Source organism: Pantherophis guttatus, chromosome 1 (assembly GCF_059756535.1).
Source record: "Pantherophis guttatus breed Tessera chromosome 1, ASM5975653v1, whole genome shotgun sequence".
Lineage (NCBI taxonomy): Eukaryota > Metazoa > Chordata > Lepidosauria > Squamata > Colubridae > Pantherophis > Pantherophis guttatus.
The window spans coordinates 70,181,945-70,200,603 of record NC_142063.1 but is presented as its reverse complement, the minus strand read 5'-3'; the positions used below and the strand labels follow the sequence as shown (position 1 = coordinate 70,200,603).

Here is an 18,659-nt window from a genome sequence, read left to right as displayed (position 1 = left end):
CAAAAGTACATGAACTTTATCTGGAAGCTATCTTTAATGAATTTTTAATTTTAAAAAACTGTTTAAGTCTTGTGTGCAGTAAATCTTGTTCTTAGTTTTAGTAATATCCACTTCTGTCCCTAGGGTGAAAAAAGTTCTAACAAAGAATCATAATGGAAAATATCACGTCTGTGCAAAAGCTGTAATATGTTAAACAGATGGCTTCAATTTCACTTTTCTATTCTCAGCTGAGTAGAAAAAGAGAATACGTTTTCTTTGAAAATGCACCTTAACAATATTTTAAGATGTTTTCTTAAATGTTAATGTGGTCTGACCCAGCTCCCCAAGCACGACAAACCCTCTGAAGTAAACTCAAAAGATTCCTTTATTAGGAGTGCTGGCAGCCCTGGCAAAAAAGTTTCTCTCAGGTTAACAAGTCTGTCCGACCGGAAGATGAATAGTTGCCTGCCACATCAATTCATCTCCGCCCCCTGCCTTTTATCCCCAGAGCTAGGGTGGGGCTTCACTAGCAGCAGTGGCTCTTCCTTCCCCAGGATCAGCCCACGGATTTCCACTGCTCTCCTCTTCTCTGCCTTCTGCGCAGCTGCGCATCAGACACTGGACCCAGCTGTTCCTCTTCTTCATCAACCACCTCCAGACCTGGGGGCTGTTGACTCTCCATCTGAGGGCTGACAGATGGCCCAGGCTCCGCCTCTCTCTCTCTCTCTCTCTCTGGCAGCTCCATTCTCTCTTCCCCCTCCGAACTCTCAGGTTGCCTTGATGCTGACCCTGACTCCCATGCCTCCTCTAATTTGGCTGCTGGAGGAGCCGGCGGCCAACAGGCCACAACATAATGGATGTTTATAATTTCCAGAATGTAATGAAATTTTCAAACCATACCTTCATTCCAGAAACCCCACTACATACAATTTGCAGTATGTGCAAATTACTGATAGATAACAGTCAATAAATTACACAATAAAGGTAATCCCTGACTGTTGTTTCATTTACTTACAATGGCACTGACAAAAGTGACTAATGACCATTTTTCACACTTGCGATCATTGCAGCATCCCCATGGTCACATGATCAAAATTGAGATACCTGGCAACTGACTCATATTTATGACGGTTGCAGTGTTCTGAGCTCATGTGATCACCTTGCGACCTTCTGACAAGCAAAGTCTATGCGGAAGCCAGATTCATTAACAACCATGTTACTAACTTAATATCTGCAGTGATTCACTTAACAACTGTGGCAAGAAAAGTCATAAAATGTGGCAAAACTCACTTAACAAATGTCTCACTTACCAACAGAAAATTTTGGGCTCAATTGTGGGTGTAAGTCGAGGACTACCTATATACTGTCACTAACAGCATTAAAATGTGTATTTTACATAGAAGACTCAGTCAACTCCCTTGAGTGATCTCAATCTAGGTAACTACTGGTATTCAGATTACTCCAGAAATAATTTCTTTTTTTTTCATTTCTCTGGTATCAAATGAAGCTTTTTAAAGTAATATATTTATATAAAATAGTTTATGATTATTCTTGTCCATACATACCCTGTTTCCCTGAAAATAAGACATCCCCTGATAATAAGCCCAATCGGACTTATGAGCACATGCCCTAAAATAAGCCCCCCCGAAAATATTTAAAGACATGCAAAGCCGGTCTCCACCATTTCTTCTGGTTTCCTCCACGTGCCCTAAAATAATAAGACCTCCCCAAAAATAAGGCCAAGCGCTTATTTTGGGGTTCAAAAAAATATAAGACAGGTAAACATGGTAGATACTTTATTTGGAAATGTCTTTATCAGTTATTGACTTGTGCTTTCACAAAAAAATATTCTTGTACCATATTAATCAGAAAATTTTCAGCTAATTTAATGACATTAAGCAGTAGTTAAGGATTCACGTTATTTTAAAAAGACTTTTCTGTTTTTTAATATAAAATACAGATACAATATTGAGAACAGTTCATAATATTCCATCTCCTTTTCTTTTTACTGTTATAGAAATAACGTATACAGTATTATACTGATCAAATATACCACCTGATAACTTCTTCATGGCTTCTCGCTGATTGAATTGGCCAAGCGGGACCGACCATATGGAAAAGCAATTATTATTAATGGCTTGCAGGAATGATACATGTTTTCTTGCTTTTTTTAAAAAAAGGGCAGGGAGACTGTTTATCTCTAACTGTGGTTCTTCAAGCAGACACCCATGCACTCAATGCTCATAGATTTTCTTGCACTTGCACAGACCACTGTGGGAATGTTCTAAAGTGGAGCTTATTGCCAGATTCCACAGTTGTTGTCCATTAAATATAGTCAAAAGCCATTAAGTTTTATCTCTGTTCTTTGAACTAATACAGACATAAAATCTGTAGGTCACACTGAGGCCAAGGTGAGTTATCTGAATAAAGGCAGTTCAAAGAACCACGCTTACAGGTAAACAACCTGTCTTCCTCTTTCGCGTCTCCTTGCATTACGCATATAAGTAAACAGCAAATAATAGTCATTGAAAGTGAGGCAGGCTTTTATTACCGGAGCTGATGTCAGTGGGTGGCTTTTGAAAAACATGTGATTTTATGTTATAATTTTCCACTTAATATAATTTTCCAATAATGTCTAATCCTGGCAAGGTATCATGTTTCATCCCACAGCAGTGGCAGCTGATTGTGAAATGTGAGCTGAGAGGTAAGAAGAATGATGAGCAATCAGCATCAACAGTAAAAAGCTAACAAAGAAACAAAGCAGAGAAAAATGCTGCTATGTGTGTTCCACTTGAAGAAATGATGGAGAAGGAAAAATAAGTTTTTCCTGAGATTGAAAACTATCCAGAATATTTGTTTGCTATTTGAAGAAAGGTGGTAGTAATTTGCAGCAAATGCTACATTCTCATGTAATAGTGATTATACATTGAAAGAAGCCATACCAGAGGTATGTTTTGCTTTGGCATAATTCTGCAGAAGTTCATAGGATCCCTGTCTTGTCTCCCTTGTGTTTCCTTTACTTGCAAAGTCAGTTTATTAGCTAACCACAACAACCCAAAGCAGAAAATTAATAGAAAAAAGGCATGTCCCTGCAAAAAGGTTACTCATATGGAAAGAGGTAGCACAGAAGACTGGTGAGAGGGTAGAGTTTGAATCATGGTTTTCCTTTTGGGTAAAATTGGAAAATACAAACAGAATGGTGAAGAAAGCAGCTGAGTCCCATTGGTTGAACTGGTCCATTGTTTTCTTTTTTTCCTGCATCCCTCCATTATATACTGACTGAATGACAGGACTTTGCCATTGTTGGTGAGAACTTGACATCACAGAATGAAGAAAGGAATCTATTCTATCTCAGAAATGCTTGGAAATGCTTCTAACCAAATCTTGAACAGGCTTGGCATCTTGGTATGGTGAAGAACTGAGTACTACAAAACTATTGGGTCAACAACTGTAGCATGACATAGAAAACAGGCAAGATGCCCTATTATTGGGCCCACGTGAGGAATCTGCACCTTTATTATCTTTATTAAGAATTATGGTGAGGAGAGCAAGTGGTAAAGGACTCCACATCTCTGAGTATTAATATTGACAATTGGGGGGGGAGACCAATTGCTTATTGCTAGCGTTATTTCAGTTGCAAACAATATTTTTGCTGATTTCCAAGAACAAAAACACAAAACAGAGAAAGGAACTGAAACTATTGACACTTACCATTTCCTGAGATGCATATTTCGGATCTTCAGGATCAATTGACCAGTAGCAGTAATCAAAACCAAATGACACAACTTTTTCCCTTGTGCCCCAAACACTTTCGAACCTGTTGTCTACCTGAATTTAAAACAAGAAACAAAAGATGGTCCCACTTTCATAAATCTGTACCTTCAAGATTTATTATAAAATAGTGGTTTATGAAGAGTATATTTTTTATAACCCCAAAGAATGTATACGTGGAAAAATGTACATCAAGTCCTAAATCTTCATTAATGTTAAAAAAAATTGTATATATCAACTGGTAAAATTATTTTGCAATTTTAAAGCATACAGTGCAATACTCAACATGCTTCTCAAAGGCTGACATGGCCCTTTGCATGATGAAAAGCTATTACCTAAGCTACTGTTCCAACTTGTATTACATATTCTTATAAACTTTTTTCAAGAAAGACAAAAGCCATTACAGTAATTGACTACAAGCAGGAGGTGGCAGTGATGTCTAATTTCTATTTTTAGGCTTCCTCTATGGAAGGGAAACTGGCCTGCCCTGATTTAATAGGGCGATTACTGTGATCACTTTTATTATATTTGTTGGAAGAAGGAAAAAAAAACAGTGCTTTTATTCAGCCAGTCATTTCATTTCAGTGACTGACTATCAAAACAATAGAGCCACAATTGATTTAGAGTAAAACAAGCTATAAAACCATATAATAACACAAATAAAATTGTAATTTAAAATTTAAGAGTTTGGGCATAGAAATTAATATAGTAAAGTATAATACAATTTATATAAGGCAACCAAATGATTGTTGGTTGCCTTATGAATAACAGAATAGTAAAATCATCAGTGAAATACATAGAACCATTATAAGTTGTAATTATCATTGTATCTAGAGAAAATGTAATGATGGAATGTACAGGAAAGAATACTACATAAGAAGTTGTTATGGTTTCAAAATTAAAAGAACTAAAAGAACTAGTGTCTAATTATAATGACTATCTGTATTGTTAAAATGGCTCTGGCAGCTAATAATGAAAATAAGACAGAAATAAAACTCAACTGATGGTAAGGACATAATACAGTATTATAAAGTAGTGATTAAATGGACAGCTGCATTTGAAAAGTTTCCAAATCGAAAATACCAAGGAGTTGTTTAAAAAAAAATTATGATATACAATTTGTACAACAAACTATGAAATAGTATTTGGCTGCAAGCATCAAAGTAGAACTAGACTGAGTTGATAGTAACAAATTGAAGTAGAAGAATTTGGTGTGACCAGATGATGAGTGGAAATAGCATTTCCTAGAGAGCATCAGCATAGAAGGAGCAGTACAATGTAACACGATCCAGTGTTTCAGCTGCACCTCCACTTCATGAGTACAATCTCTGCTCAAAAGGGAGGTTCTGGTATCTTGCACACACACCTCCATGACTGCTGATGGAAAAGCATTGAGTCTAATCAAAGACAAAGCCCTCTTAAATTTAGGGGTTGTTATGCTACTGAGATATCTGGCTGGGTGAAATAAATGTACAGAATGGGCAAGGGTGACAAATCTGATTATAGCTCTAAGTTGATGTCACGTTGTTTAAGATCAGCTACTGTATGTACCGTACTTTTCGGAGTATAAGATGCACTTTTTCTCCCCCTAAAAGTGGGTGAAAATTGTGGTGCGTCTCATACGCCGAATGTTGCCGAAGCCCCACCCACTCACCGGCCCCAACCCTTTGGCTGTTTTCGGGCTCCGCGCATTGCATTTTTGGTCTCCATGTGTCACATTTTTGGCCGGTTCCAGGTGACGGGGATTGGCAGCGGCGAATGGGCTGCGGCGAACGGGCCATGACAGCGGTGAATGGGTGGCAGTGAATGGACTGCAGTGGCGGTGAACAGTCCGTGGCAAATGGGCTGTGGCAAATGGGCCGTGCAGGTGGCAAATGGGCCACACCGAACGGACTACGGCGGCGGTGAATATGCCGCAGTGAACAGGCCGTGTCAAATGGGCCACAGCAGCAGTGAACAGGCCACAGCAAATGGGCTGCACCAAACGGGCCGTACCAAATGGGCCACGGTGGCGGTGAACAGGGCACAGCAAATGGGCTGCACCAAACGGGCCGTGCCAAATGGGCCACGGTGGCAGCAAACAGATGGAGAATGGATGATGACAAATGGGCTGTGGTGAACAGGCCGCAGCAGTGGCAAACGGGCCATGGCAAATGGGCCGTGGCAAATGGGCCGCGGTGGCGGCAAAACGGGTGGTGGCGAATGGGCAAAGGCAGATTTTTTTCTTTTCTTGTTTTCCTCCCCCAAAAAGGTAGGTGTGTCTTATACTCCGGTGCATTTTATAGTCCGAAAAATACGGTATGTAGCCCATAAGGATGATGACTGCCTATGAGAAACAGTACGATTTTAATTTTTTTATGGATTGTCCAGTGCTGGAAGCTGTCAGATGTAATTAAAGGGGCCAAGCTAGTTGGAAAAAAATAAGCCAACTCCAGTTCAAGAGGATACAATCCAGGAAGAAGTTTCTATTTTGGACTTTTGCTGGATTCATGGCAAAACACCACGTTTGGAACATAGCAGCATACTTGGAAGATAAACCTCAAGAACTTAGATTGAACTCTTTCAAGGGAAAAAAATGAGCTACAAGAACCCAAAAGGATGCCAAAGAGGAGCTGAATTTGGATCTTGGACAAGAAAACTTCGAGCACTGCATGTATATGCTAGGCTCCTATAAATATTGTAGAGCTGAAACTATTTTCTGACGTTGTTGGCATGGGGTAATTCTTTTAGTAGAATGTGAGTATTATGAGGCTAGATTCTCCCAGTCAAAGAAACCAATTATAATATCAAGGATTATTTGTGAATAATAAATTGCATGCATTTTAATAGCTGCCTATTGCTAAACTCCATAATAGCATGCTACACAAGCAAAGCTTCTAACAATCCTAAGAAACATGAAGATGCTATATTTTTAACAGCCACAATACAGACAGGAGATCTTGAGTTCTAGTCTTGTTTTAGGCACAAAGCCAGCTGGGTGGCCATGGGCCATTCACTTTCTCTCAGTCCTAGGAAGGACAAAATGGCAAACCACTTCCGAAAAAAATTGCCAAGAAAACTGCAAAGACTAATCCAGGCAGTTGCCAAGAGGCAGCACTGACTCAAAGGCACACATACAAACACACCTGCATGCAGACCGATATAACATTCTTGGCTCCCTCCCTTTAAGCTTGCTAACTAGGAAAGAAGAGAGAGGGAAAAAGGTTATTTCAAGATTGAAACTATATAATTGTCTTCATTAAGTTCTATTAGGTACAACTAATCTTCATATCTATAATGGGTTAATAGTCTAAAAATCATTTCAGGTTTACAGGGTTGCTATCAGCAGAATATGCATAACATCAGCTTCATTGGCAAAAAGTAATATTTCTAAGCAATATGCTATCCACTTCACAACCCACTGTAAGAAACAGGCAATTGATCTTCTGAACTTCCTAAAAAGACATGGAACATTATCTACTGTCCTCCTCCTAAAACGGGTGAACTAGCCCAACTCCGGAAAGAATATAAAACAAGGAAATTACTTATCTAGTTCTTTGATCTCTGCCAAACTGCTTCCTAAGATGCTTCAAACACTAATTATCTTAAGCAAATTGCCTAAAATAATCAGGCAGGCAAGCAGATACAAAGACCGAGCAAGAAATAGGAAGCATCTGTCCTGTAGAATTCCCACAGTAATCATGGTAACCCTATAATTCACTTATGTGTCTTCTGAATTGTAAGATATATTGCCAACAGAAACTGATTTTGGCCCATTTTACTTTTTGACTAAGAGAGTACAGTAGCATTCAGGAGTCCCAATGTCTGGAAAAAAACCAGCTCTGTTTCCCATGCCTATAAAGGAAGCCTTCAAGAATCTCCAAAAAGGAAAGGATGCAGTCTCTTATAGCTAGTCAGTCCACAAGGATGTTAGCTGCAATTCAATACACATTTTTGTTAAGTTTCCCAGAAAATAGCTGCTATCATATTAGACGACTATCAAAAGCAAGACAGGAAAAAGTTTTAAAAAACCCACCAATTCTGTATTTGCTTGTGTGCTTATGTTACTATCCTGAAAGAATAAAAGATTTCAGTACAGCTGAAATGCAAAATAATAGAGCAACTTTGGATATAAAAGGAGATCAATTTAGTATTTATTTTAAGGTTTCAAACATGTTTACTCCTTTTCTAAATGGAGCAGAGAAGGTCTGCCAATTTAAGCTTTTCTCACCCTCCACTTTTGCATTTCCTTCCTATTTTATTTTTGACTTCTACAGATTTTCCATACAATACACAATTTTTTTTAAAAAAAATGAAGTGACTCTATTACCTCCCTTCCCCCTCATTGTTATGTCTGACTTTGTCCAGACGGAGAATTAAAACTCTTTTAGCATTTTGTATTGAATTGTCTTTAGTTTTTCTTGGCACTGGTTTCTTTTCAGATTCTAATCAGTGCTCAAATTCAGCATTTGAATCTGCACGCTTTCTAAACAAAATATCACAAAATATTTACTACATTCTAGAATTAGTCTTTGAATTTTAAGCTTTTGTGAAAAATGCAGCTAGAGATTTCATAATCATTCTAAGGAATATCAGTTTAAGAAATAGTCACAGAATATCAAGAAGAAATAATGAAGGGGAAAAATATAGGAATTTCTATTTTTAGTTGCATTGCTGAAAATTACATTTCAGGGTGTTAAATGAGCACATTCTGGATTCTGTAGATAAGTCTGGAAAAAATAAAACTCGTATGCTTCTTTTCCAAGTAGACAGTTTATATATTATACTATATTCATATTTCCCCTTTCCTTCCAGAATTGTTAAATGACATGTGAGATATATTATTTTCTCACCCATAATCATCCTGAAATGCAGTGCAATGGCTCAGCAGTTAAGACACTGAGCTTGTTGGCTGGAAAGCTGCCAGTCTAGGTTCGAGACTTGAGCACTGGGCAATGGGGTGAGTTCCCGTTCTTGCCCCAGCTTCTGCCTATCTAACAGTTCAAAAGCATGCAAATGCGAGGAGATAAATAGATATCACTTCTGTGGGAAGGTAACAGCACTCTGTAACATCATGTTGGCCACATGACCGCAGAAACATCTTCAGGCAGTGCTGGCTCAACGGCCCTTGAAACAGAGATGAGCACTGCCCCCTATAGTCAGTAAAGACAAGCGAAGTAAAATCCGCAGGGACTCCTTTCTTTAATCCTTCTGCAAAGTATAAATTTGTGGCAGGCTCAGGTTCACTCAATGAGTTTCATCTAAGAATGGTGAGCTGAATCCACATGTTTCCACTCCAAGTGAAGTTACATCCAATTATGTCAGCCTAGTGATAAAATAGGGATAAATACTCCATGTCTCTCCGATAGTCTAGTAAAACTCAAAGCTTGCTCTGGAAGCTTAGGAAATACTTTGTATTTGATATGTAGAGATCCAAGGTGATAGAAAGCAAAGGAAGTACCATTGTATCGAGCAGTGATGGCTAACCTTTTTGCCATCGTGTGCCAAAAGCGGGGTGTGTGCAGGGGGGTCACACATGCGTGTGCCCACACCCATAATTAAATGCGCCCCCCACATGTGCGCGCGACCTCCCCACGCTCCCCCTGCTTTTGGCACACGATGGCATGGTGGGTCCGGTAGGCCCATTGTTCACCCTCCCCAGACTCCAGAGGCTCTCTTGGAGCCTGGGGAGGGCGAAAACGGCCTTAACCACCCCCACCCCCCAGAGGCCCTCTGGAGGCAGGAAACAACCCATTTCCAAACTTCCGATAGATCCGGAAGGCCCGAAAATCAGCTGACCGGTACACACATGTGCGCTGGAGCTGAGCAAGAGCAATGCTCACGTGCCACAGATATGGCTCTGGGTGCCCCCTGTGGCACGCATGCCATAGATTCACCATCATGGGTATAGAGTCTACCTCTATACCGAACAATATTCTTTCATCCCTACAACACTGATTATATTTGAACAATCATCATGTAGTTATTATATTTTGCCAGGCATAGTAAACTTACCTTTACTTTTTTTACTGTTGCCACTCTATCTTCAATTTCTACAATTATTGCTCTTCCTTCTGCATGCTCTCTGTAAATATGAGAACAAACAACAATTAAGGCATAAGGGTTTTTTTTAAATTAAAAGCCAAATATGGCAACTTTAAAATCTCATTTAGCGGAACAGCACTTGAAAGTACTTGTGGGTTCTTTCCAAACGTTTCTGCATGTTACAATGTAAGCATCAAAAGTAGCTAGTTTAAAAAGGACAGAGTCATCAAACTGACTAACCCTGTTTGTTAGTTCAGTTGGACCAATCCACAGTCTAAGCATACAACTAACACTTAAACAATAATAACAGGTGACTGTATGTCATAGGTCAGCCCAGTATCTATGAACCACTTCAGGCTGGTAGAGGCACAGTGGCACACCCCTTCCCTTGGGATGCCGGGCATTTTCCTCTGCCACTGTTCATGTTGGCTTCCTTCCAGCAGAAAGAGCTCACCGCTCTACACTCCCCAGTGGCTGGATGGGTTGCACCAATGGCAGTAAAGGATACACCAGACGTCTATTTGCAGTCATTTTAAAACAAGGCATTTTGCAAAGAGAAACTGTGCCTTATACTCCCCATCCTGAGGGCCAGTTTGGTGTAGGGTTGGAAGGCTAAAACTGGAGAGATTGGGGGCTCTGATCCTATTTTAGCTACAAAGCCAGATGGGTAATTCGGGGCTAGTCACTCTCTCTAGGTCCTAGGACAGTGATGGCTAATCTTTTTGCCATCGCGTGCCAAAAGCAGAGGGGAGCATGGGGGGGTCGCGTGCACATGTGCCCACACCCATAATTCAATGCGCCCCGCCCCCCATGCATGCACGTGTGACCCCCCTGTGCGACCCCACTTTTGGCAGGTGATGGCATGGTGGGCCCGGTAGGCCCATTTTTTGCCCTCCCCAGGCTCCAGAGGCTTTCTAGGAGCCTGGGGAGGGCGAAAACAGCCTTCCCCACTCCCCCGGAGGCCCTCTGGAGGCCAGAAACACTTGTTTCCTGACTTCCAGTGGGCCTGAAAGGCCCAAAAGTCAGCTGGCCAGCGCACGCATGTGGGCTGGAGCTGAGCTAGGGCAATGCTCACGTGCCCACAGATATGGCTCCGCGTGCCACCTGTGGCACGCGTGCCATAGGTTCGCTATCACAGTCCTAGGAGGAAGACATGGCAAGTGGCTTCCAAAAATGCTGCCAGGAAAACTCTAGGAAGCAGTTCTGTTAACCAAGCAGTTCTTAGGAATCAAGACTGACTTGAAGACAAAACATATATCCTCATTAACCTATTTTGAATCCTTCAGAGATGGGAAAGACACTGAAGAAACACCAAAGAAGAAGAAAGCAGTTCCAAGAGACATGACAAGTGAGTGCTGTCATATCTCTCTGTCGCAGCAGCTGACTCCAAGCTGAAGAGAAGACAGGTAAAGGAACTTCTTCTCCCTTACCCTTCATCTACTCTTCCACACAAAACGCTAACATAAATCCAGGAGCGAGTTTTGACACGTCGCTTGACCCCTGCTTGTCAAATCCTTGCTCTTCCTCAACTCTTATTATGGAGGATTACTGGTGGGTGCAGACATCTAAGTAGAGGGTAGGGAAATAAAATCATAGGAATCTGCCAATCCCCTGTCTGCAATATGCCCTTCACGTAACCAGTAATGAGGAAGCCAATTTTATACAGCAGCAGGACTCACTCTTAATAAACCCTAAGACTAAGAAAAAAACTCCATCCTTCATTTACCTTCATCAATTTACATTTTTAAAAGTTTCTTAAAATCCTTTTGGGCCTGGATAAAGTGGTCAGGATTGTGAGCTTGGCCACCTGTTTATTAGAGCTATGTGCCTCTTGCTTGGCAAAGCCTCCCTGGGAGGTGACAATTTTATACCTTGGTAGTACAGGGGCTTAAGGCACCGTGTTATTAAGCTTGTTAAGACCAGCTGCCTGCAATTACTGCAGGGTTCGAATCTCGCCAAGGCTCAAGGTTGACTCAGCCTTCCATCCTTTCTAAGGTAGGTGAAATGAGGACCCAGTTTGTGGGGGCAATAAGCTGACTTTGTATAAATATACAAAAGGATGAAGGCTATTGCTGAGCACATTGTAAGCCGCCCTGAGTCTTCGGAGAAGGGCGGCATATAAATCAAATTAAAAAAAAAAAAGTGGTTGGGTTTTGATGGTGGTGAACTCTTCCCTTGAGAGAGAAGGTTGTCCCTTTATTTCTTGAGGAGGAGTTGGGTAGCACCTCTCCTAAAAAAAAACCATCACTACACCTAACCATACTGGGCAATATTCATTCAGTATTCAACTTTTCCTTTTTGGGGGAAGGTTGTTGAGAAGGTGGTCACCAAGAGTTTTAGAGAATCCTGGGAAAAGCAGATTATGTGGACTATGTTCAGTCTAGTTTCAAACCTGGGCAAGGTACTGAACCAGAATTGATTGTGCTTTGGATGACCTCTGGTGTGAACAGTGGGGGGGGGGGAAGTACATAGAATAGACCCTTGCTTTTTCTTGATGGCTTTCAATATAATCAATCATTGTATTCTCCTACATCAACTGTAGGGGTTGTGTGTGGGTAGCAATGTACCGTTCTCCTCCTTCCTCTGGTGCAAATTCCAGTTGGTGTTAACCAGGAGTGAGAATTTCTGCCCTTGGACGTGGTTTCCACAGTTCCACAAGGATTGGTATTCTTTCCACTCCTGTTTAACATCTATGTGAAGTTGATGGGTAAGATCATCCATTGCCATGGGTGGAGTATCACCGCTGCTTCTGGCAAATTTTGTGATGCTTTTAACAGTGTTTGGAAGCTATGGGAGTTGAATAGGGAACCAAAGATTAAATTCTATCAAGACTGAGTGGCTCTGGGTCTCGAGACCTTTGGGTTCTCAAAACTTACCATCTTTGGTACTAAATGGGATGTCACTACCCAAATTAGATCTCTGTGCAATTTAGAGGTCCCTCTGGACTTATCACTTTTGTTTGAATATCAGATGGCAGTCTTGGCCAGGAAGGTCTTTGCAAAACTTTGTGTTCTATGTCAGTTCCATCCATTTGTTGGATCAGTGAGCATTCAGTCACCTACACTCTGATTATCTCCCAAATGGATTATTGTAATCTTCTAGGTGAGGTTTTCCTTGAACAGCATATGAAAACTGCAGCTTGTGCAAAATAAAGCAGCTTTGACAGTTATGTGCACTCCTCAATTAATGCATCTTGAATCTCTGTTCCACAAGCTCCGTTAGTTGCCAGTTTACTTCTGGATTCAACTCAAGGTGGTGGTAATGACCTATTAAGCCCTATGTGCCATGGGGTTGAATTATTAGAGGAAGCGCCTCTTCCCAGTTATATCTACCCACTGCGTCAGGTCCAGCACAAGAGGCATTTAGCAAGTCCCATCTATTAAAAGGAGTGCCATCTGGCAAGACCCAAATGCCACACTGATAAATGAATACTAGGCTTTGTGTATGCATGAAAATGTTCACATTTTTAAACAAATCAAAGTTGGGTCAGACTATTACAAACCCTGGGGTTCCCCTAATCATAATTCATGAAAGCAGAACCAGTAAGGCATTTTGAAAAAGATGCAGAGGGCATGGCTCACATCATCACAGACCGATAGATAGATAGATAGATAGATAGATAGATAGATAGATAGATAGATAGATAGATAGATGGATGGATGGATGGATGGATGGATGGATGGATGGATGGATGAATGGATGGATGGACGGACGGACGAACCTTTATTGTTACTTTTTTGTGGCACAAATTAAAAAATGAAATTATGATGTCCATTCTCAAAAGAAATATATATACATATACATACACACACATGCACATACATATACATATATGTAATATATATACACACAATCATACATATATATATTAATCACAGACCATTTAGAATACATAGCGGAAAAAGAGTTTTGAGAGTTAACAAGGTTGATACTATATGGTATAAAGCTATTACAGAATGTAGTTGTTCTGCTTCGGATACTGGGAAGCCTCCTCCCAGAAAGTAACAAAGAAAATCAGCCATAGAGAGGATATGTCGCATCCAGCAGTGGGTTTCCAATATTCTTACCACCGGTTTGCCCCGTGCGCACATGCTCGCTTCATGTGTATGCCTTCCGTGCATGTGCCCGGCGTTCTGTGCATGCGTCCTTCCACGCATGCGCCCAACCTCAAAAACATGCCTAAATAGTATAGCATAGTGCCGGGGCAGGTGGGCGGTTTCCACTACCGGACAGGCCCACCCACGATTTCCGCTACCGGTTCACCTGAACCAGTACGAAGTGGCTGAATACCACCTCTGGTAGGGTCCCAGGCAATACTGCGGACCCCGATCAAGCATCCTTTATATGCTATGTGCTGGATAGAAGAAAGTGAACTTTCAATAATCTTTACTGCCGTCCAATGTTCTGTGTACACTGTACACAGCCATTTCATCATTCTTACTAATACATCCTATTTTCACAGGATGAAAATAGTCAACCCCACATACAGTAACAATAATAATAGTTGAAGTTTCAGAGATTTGGCCTAAAGATTCAAGCTGCATTATTGCAGGCAACAAAAAAGACATGTCTGTTTGTCTGTCGCCTGGAATCAAATCCTTAAATCTCTTAAATCTACTTTCTCCCACCCTTTCAAGCCAAAAGACCTTTTACTGTTCTTTTCCCAGCCCCAAGAGTCAGAAATATCTCTTTAATGTTTTCATCTAATCTGGAAATTGTCGATTCCTCTTTACTAGCTTCAATCTTTATATGTTCACACAAACCGACATATAAACCATAGTTTACAGAAAAATACCAGATAGTTCACTTAGCCTGCCCAGGCACAAATTATGGCTGGGTTCACATAACAACCTAAGTTGCGGCTTGTTTTAGTGTCTTCTGTGAATCTTCCATCAAGGTTTATAAAACATATAATCCATTTTCAATGTGCTGTAGGGACCAAGCCAACTATAATTTAGTCAGTAAACCAGAAATAAGCAATTCATTGTTTTTCAAACTTGGCAGCTGTCAGATGTGTGGACTTTGATTCCCAGAATTCCCCAACTAGAGTGGTGTAAACACTTACATGAGCACAGCTGGAGATGTAGGACGTTTCTCTCTCTCTCTCTCTCTCTCTCTAAAGAAGCTTCAAGCTATTCTTTTATTTGTATTTGTTTATTCTCCTTATGAAAGCCTAAGGCAATACATGCAATAACTGAAAGTAGTGCTTAGAAAGTTGCACTGCTGAAATTCTGCACATATAAATCAACAAAAATAAGTATTTTAAGATGTTTCTTTGTTTCTGCCAATTAAAGCTTAACTGCCTTAGAATGTCAACATAAGACTGCAAGGCTGAGAGACTATCTTGCCTATAACAGTGGAAAGTTATTTATAATGGCCAAATGTCAGAAAACATGATGTAGCCATTGAGCTGCACCCAAAACAAAGACCTGACAGTACACAGACTGCATCTGTTTCACTTTTTTATTATTCCCTCTCTTCTCCAGAGGAGGGATTATTTGTCACACAGATTTTGTACAACTCCAAAGTTTTCTTTCTTCTATCCTCCCCCAAACTCCAAAATACACATGCTCTTAATTATTTTATTATACACACATGTTCATGCAGCGAGTATAACCAATAGTTATGGGAGCTGAATTTGCAGTACTGTAATTCTGTAAATCAAAATTATTGTTCAGTAATAGATAAGCATCAAGCTTGAGGATATGTGGAATTACTTAATAATGAAGCTCAAGCCACAAAGCAGGGAAAAATGATCAGGTAGGAAAATTATAGAGGGTTAAATGACTCATTGTAAGGTAAACCTCAAATTAGCTAGAGTTTAAATTGAAAAATAAGATCTTTCATTACTAAATAAAAGAAACAGATGAGATAATTCACTCTAGTACTGAATCTGTTCAGAAGTGAGTGCTAGAACAAAGGATTCTGACATTGTTCAGGCTATATGGAAAAAAGACTAGTTGCTTTTTGAATACTTTGACAGTAACAAAGTCTAGATAAGTACTGTACAGGTAGTCCTTGACTTACGTCCACAATTGAACCCAACATTTATGTTGCTCAGTGAGACAGTTAAGTGATTTTTCCCCCATTTTACAATCTTTCTTCATAGTTAAGTGAATCACTGCAGTTGTTACGTTAGTAACAAGGTTGTTAAGTGAACTTTGCTGCCCCATTGACTTTGCTTGTCAGAGGGTCGGAAAAAGTGATCACATGAATGGGACACCGCAACAGTCATAAATATGAGTCAGTTGCCAAGCATCTGAATTTTGATCACATGACCATGGGGATGCTGCAACGGTTGTAAGTGTGAAAACCGGTCATAAGTCACTTTTTTCAATGCCGTTGTAACTTTGAACGGTTACTAAATGAACTGTTGTAAGCCAAGGTCTATCTGTATTCAAAAATAAGGCCAGTACTTATAAAAGCATGGTACTCAGTGACATAAAATAATTAGCAACAAAAATGTACTGAATAGGGCAGAGATGACTGGGAAGCTGATGAGTAGCACCCAGTTTCAAACTGACATATGTGACCCATTTCACAAAACATTCATTCAAGCAAAGGAAGATGGAAGAATCACATTTTTCTCATTTTTTTAAAAATGGAAATACAGTCTTTAAGGATCTGGATCTTCACAAATAACAAGAAGGATATTTATTGTGTCCATAAACTGTAACTTGGAAAGATTTTTCATATCTTCCTTCGAAATACATCTAAATTAGTTTAGCCTGAAATCATAATTAATAATCCTGATTTCAATGACAAATCCCCCAAGGAGGATATGATTGCTTTCACATAATACATTGATAGTTAATTCAATCATGGTTTACTGTAGCCAAAAAGAGCCTTGGTAGTACAGTGGTCTAAGGCACCCTGTTATTAAGCTGGTTATTAAGACCAGCTGCCTGCAATTACTGCAGGTTCGAATCTCGCCAAGGCTCAAGATTGACTCAGCCTTCCATCCTTTCTAAGGTAGGTAAATTGAGGACCCAGTTGTGGGGGCAATAAACTGACTTTGTATAAATATACAAAAGGATGAAGGCTATTGCTTAGCGCATTGTAAGCCGCCCTGAGTCTCTGCAGAAGGGCGGCATATAAATCAAATTAAAAAAAAATAACCCAATTTTCTGGGTTCTCCCAACCCATTTGACCACTAATCACACAGATTGAGTTTACACACAGCACTCATTTGAAGTATTCCATATAAACGAAGCATCGGTTACACATCTTCAACAATTTTTTGGGGGAGGGATATATTCAATATTACTAGAAAGCAGCTGCAGAAAGTGCCTTGCATTTTTTTAAAAAGTAGCGAAAGAAGAGAATATTTGTAGCTCAGGGTTGAACATGAAGTTCTGCTTAGCTCTTACAGCCTTTGCACGTTTTCCTAACCAAAAGCAGGCTTGCCTTGTTTGGTCACGCCGTGTAGTGTAATTAATTCCCTCTTCTGCACGCTACACTTTAGGGACAGTCCCGACCTCCTTGCAATCCAGCACGACTCTCCTCACTTCTCACGTTCCCCAAAGAGGAGCAAAACGCGCGGGCAACCACTTTCATATCAACACAAACACACACTTCGTGGAAGGAGCGCAAGACAAGCCTAGGAAACCTCCGCTAACTAAAGCTCGGAGGAGAAAAGGGCGCAGCTGCGCAGAGCACGCGAGCGGAGCTTTTCTCACTTGGGCAAGCACGTGTGGACGCGAGTCCACGCGTTCGAGGCTTCCCCCTTTCCACTCCTCAGCCGCTGCCTCACCTTTTGCTGAGGGGCCGGACTCGCACAGCTACTTTGACGTTCGCCATGACCTCTCGGACCCCGGGGAGAAACGGCGCCGTTTTGGCCGTCCGAATCCCGGCTCCACATCACCCCGTTTGCTCCTCAGCCGCTGCTCAAGCGCTCCACCAAGAGCACCCCTGTCGGCGAGGGAAGCAGCGCTGCCGCCCGACCCCGCCCGGCCGTTCTTTGGGGGACGTGGGGCGGAGGGGAGGGAGGGAAAGGCCTGCCCGCTTGGCAAGAGCAGAGGAAATGGGGAGGGGCGCCTTGGGCTGCTTGCGCCACAGGCTCTCCTCGGCTCCGGCTCCTTTCGGGTGGGCGACGAAGCGGCCCGTTTCAAGCGCTTGAAACCGAGGAGGAAACGCCGGGGCGGTTTTCCCCGGAGCGGAATGTCTGCAGTTTTGGGGCTCTTGATCTCATGACCCATCCTGGAAAAAGAACAAAAACAACGCGATGAGCCCGATTTGAGTGTCGTGGGCTCGCTCAGAGGATACTCCAAAGACAGAACCGCGTTGAGGCTACAACATGGTCGATTTATATGTGGACGCGGACCAACAATTGACCGAGATAATTTTTTTTTAATTTTTTTTTTTTAATTTTGATTTATATGCCGCCCTTCTCCGGAGACTCAGGGCGGCTTACAATGCGTTAAGCAATAGCCTTCATCCTTTTGTATATTTATACAAAGTCAGCTTATTGCCCCAACAAACTGGGTCCTCAATTTACCTACCTTAGAAAGGATGGAAGGCTGAGTCAACCTTGAGCCTGGTAAGATTCGAACCTGCAGTAATTGCAGGCAGCTGTGTTAATAACAGGGTGCTTTAAACCACTGTACTACCAAGGCTCATAATAACAAAGGGGGGACGGACAAGCAGTTGACCGGTCGTTTGGCAGCGAAGTAGGAAGCCCCTTGGCTTATGTTCGCTTTACAAAGACTTCTAAAGGACGGCGAACATACAGGTAGTCCTCGACTTACAACAGCTCATGTAGTGACCGTTCAAAGTTGCGACGGCACTGAATAAAGTCACTTATAACCATTTTTCACACTTACAACTTTTGTAGCATCTCCGTGCTGCTGTGATCAAAATACAGATGCTTGGGAACTGGTTCATAC

The 18,659-nt window shown here is 41.2% G+C and overlaps 1 protein-coding gene across 1 annotated transcript in view; it reads right to left on the bottom strand.

The window, feature by feature from the left end:
• STARD9 (StAR related lipid transfer domain containing 9) overlaps nt 1–17,757 on the bottom strand; it is a 90,358-nt gene extending 72,601 nt beyond the window's left edge. The window contains exons 1-3 of the mRNA XM_087882232.1: nt 17,528–17,757; nt 9,745–9,814; nt 3,691–3,807 (exon numbers count right to left, since the gene is read on the bottom strand). Of these exons, the coding sequence (XP_087738358.1) occupies nt 3,691–3,807; nt 9,745–9,814; nt 17,528–17,574 (234 nt within the window). The 5' untranslated portion in view covers nt 17,575–17,757. The remainder of the gene's footprint in view (nt 1–3,690; nt 3,808–9,744; nt 9,815–17,527) is intronic.
• Nucleotides 17,758–18,659: the final 902 nt, after the last annotated feature.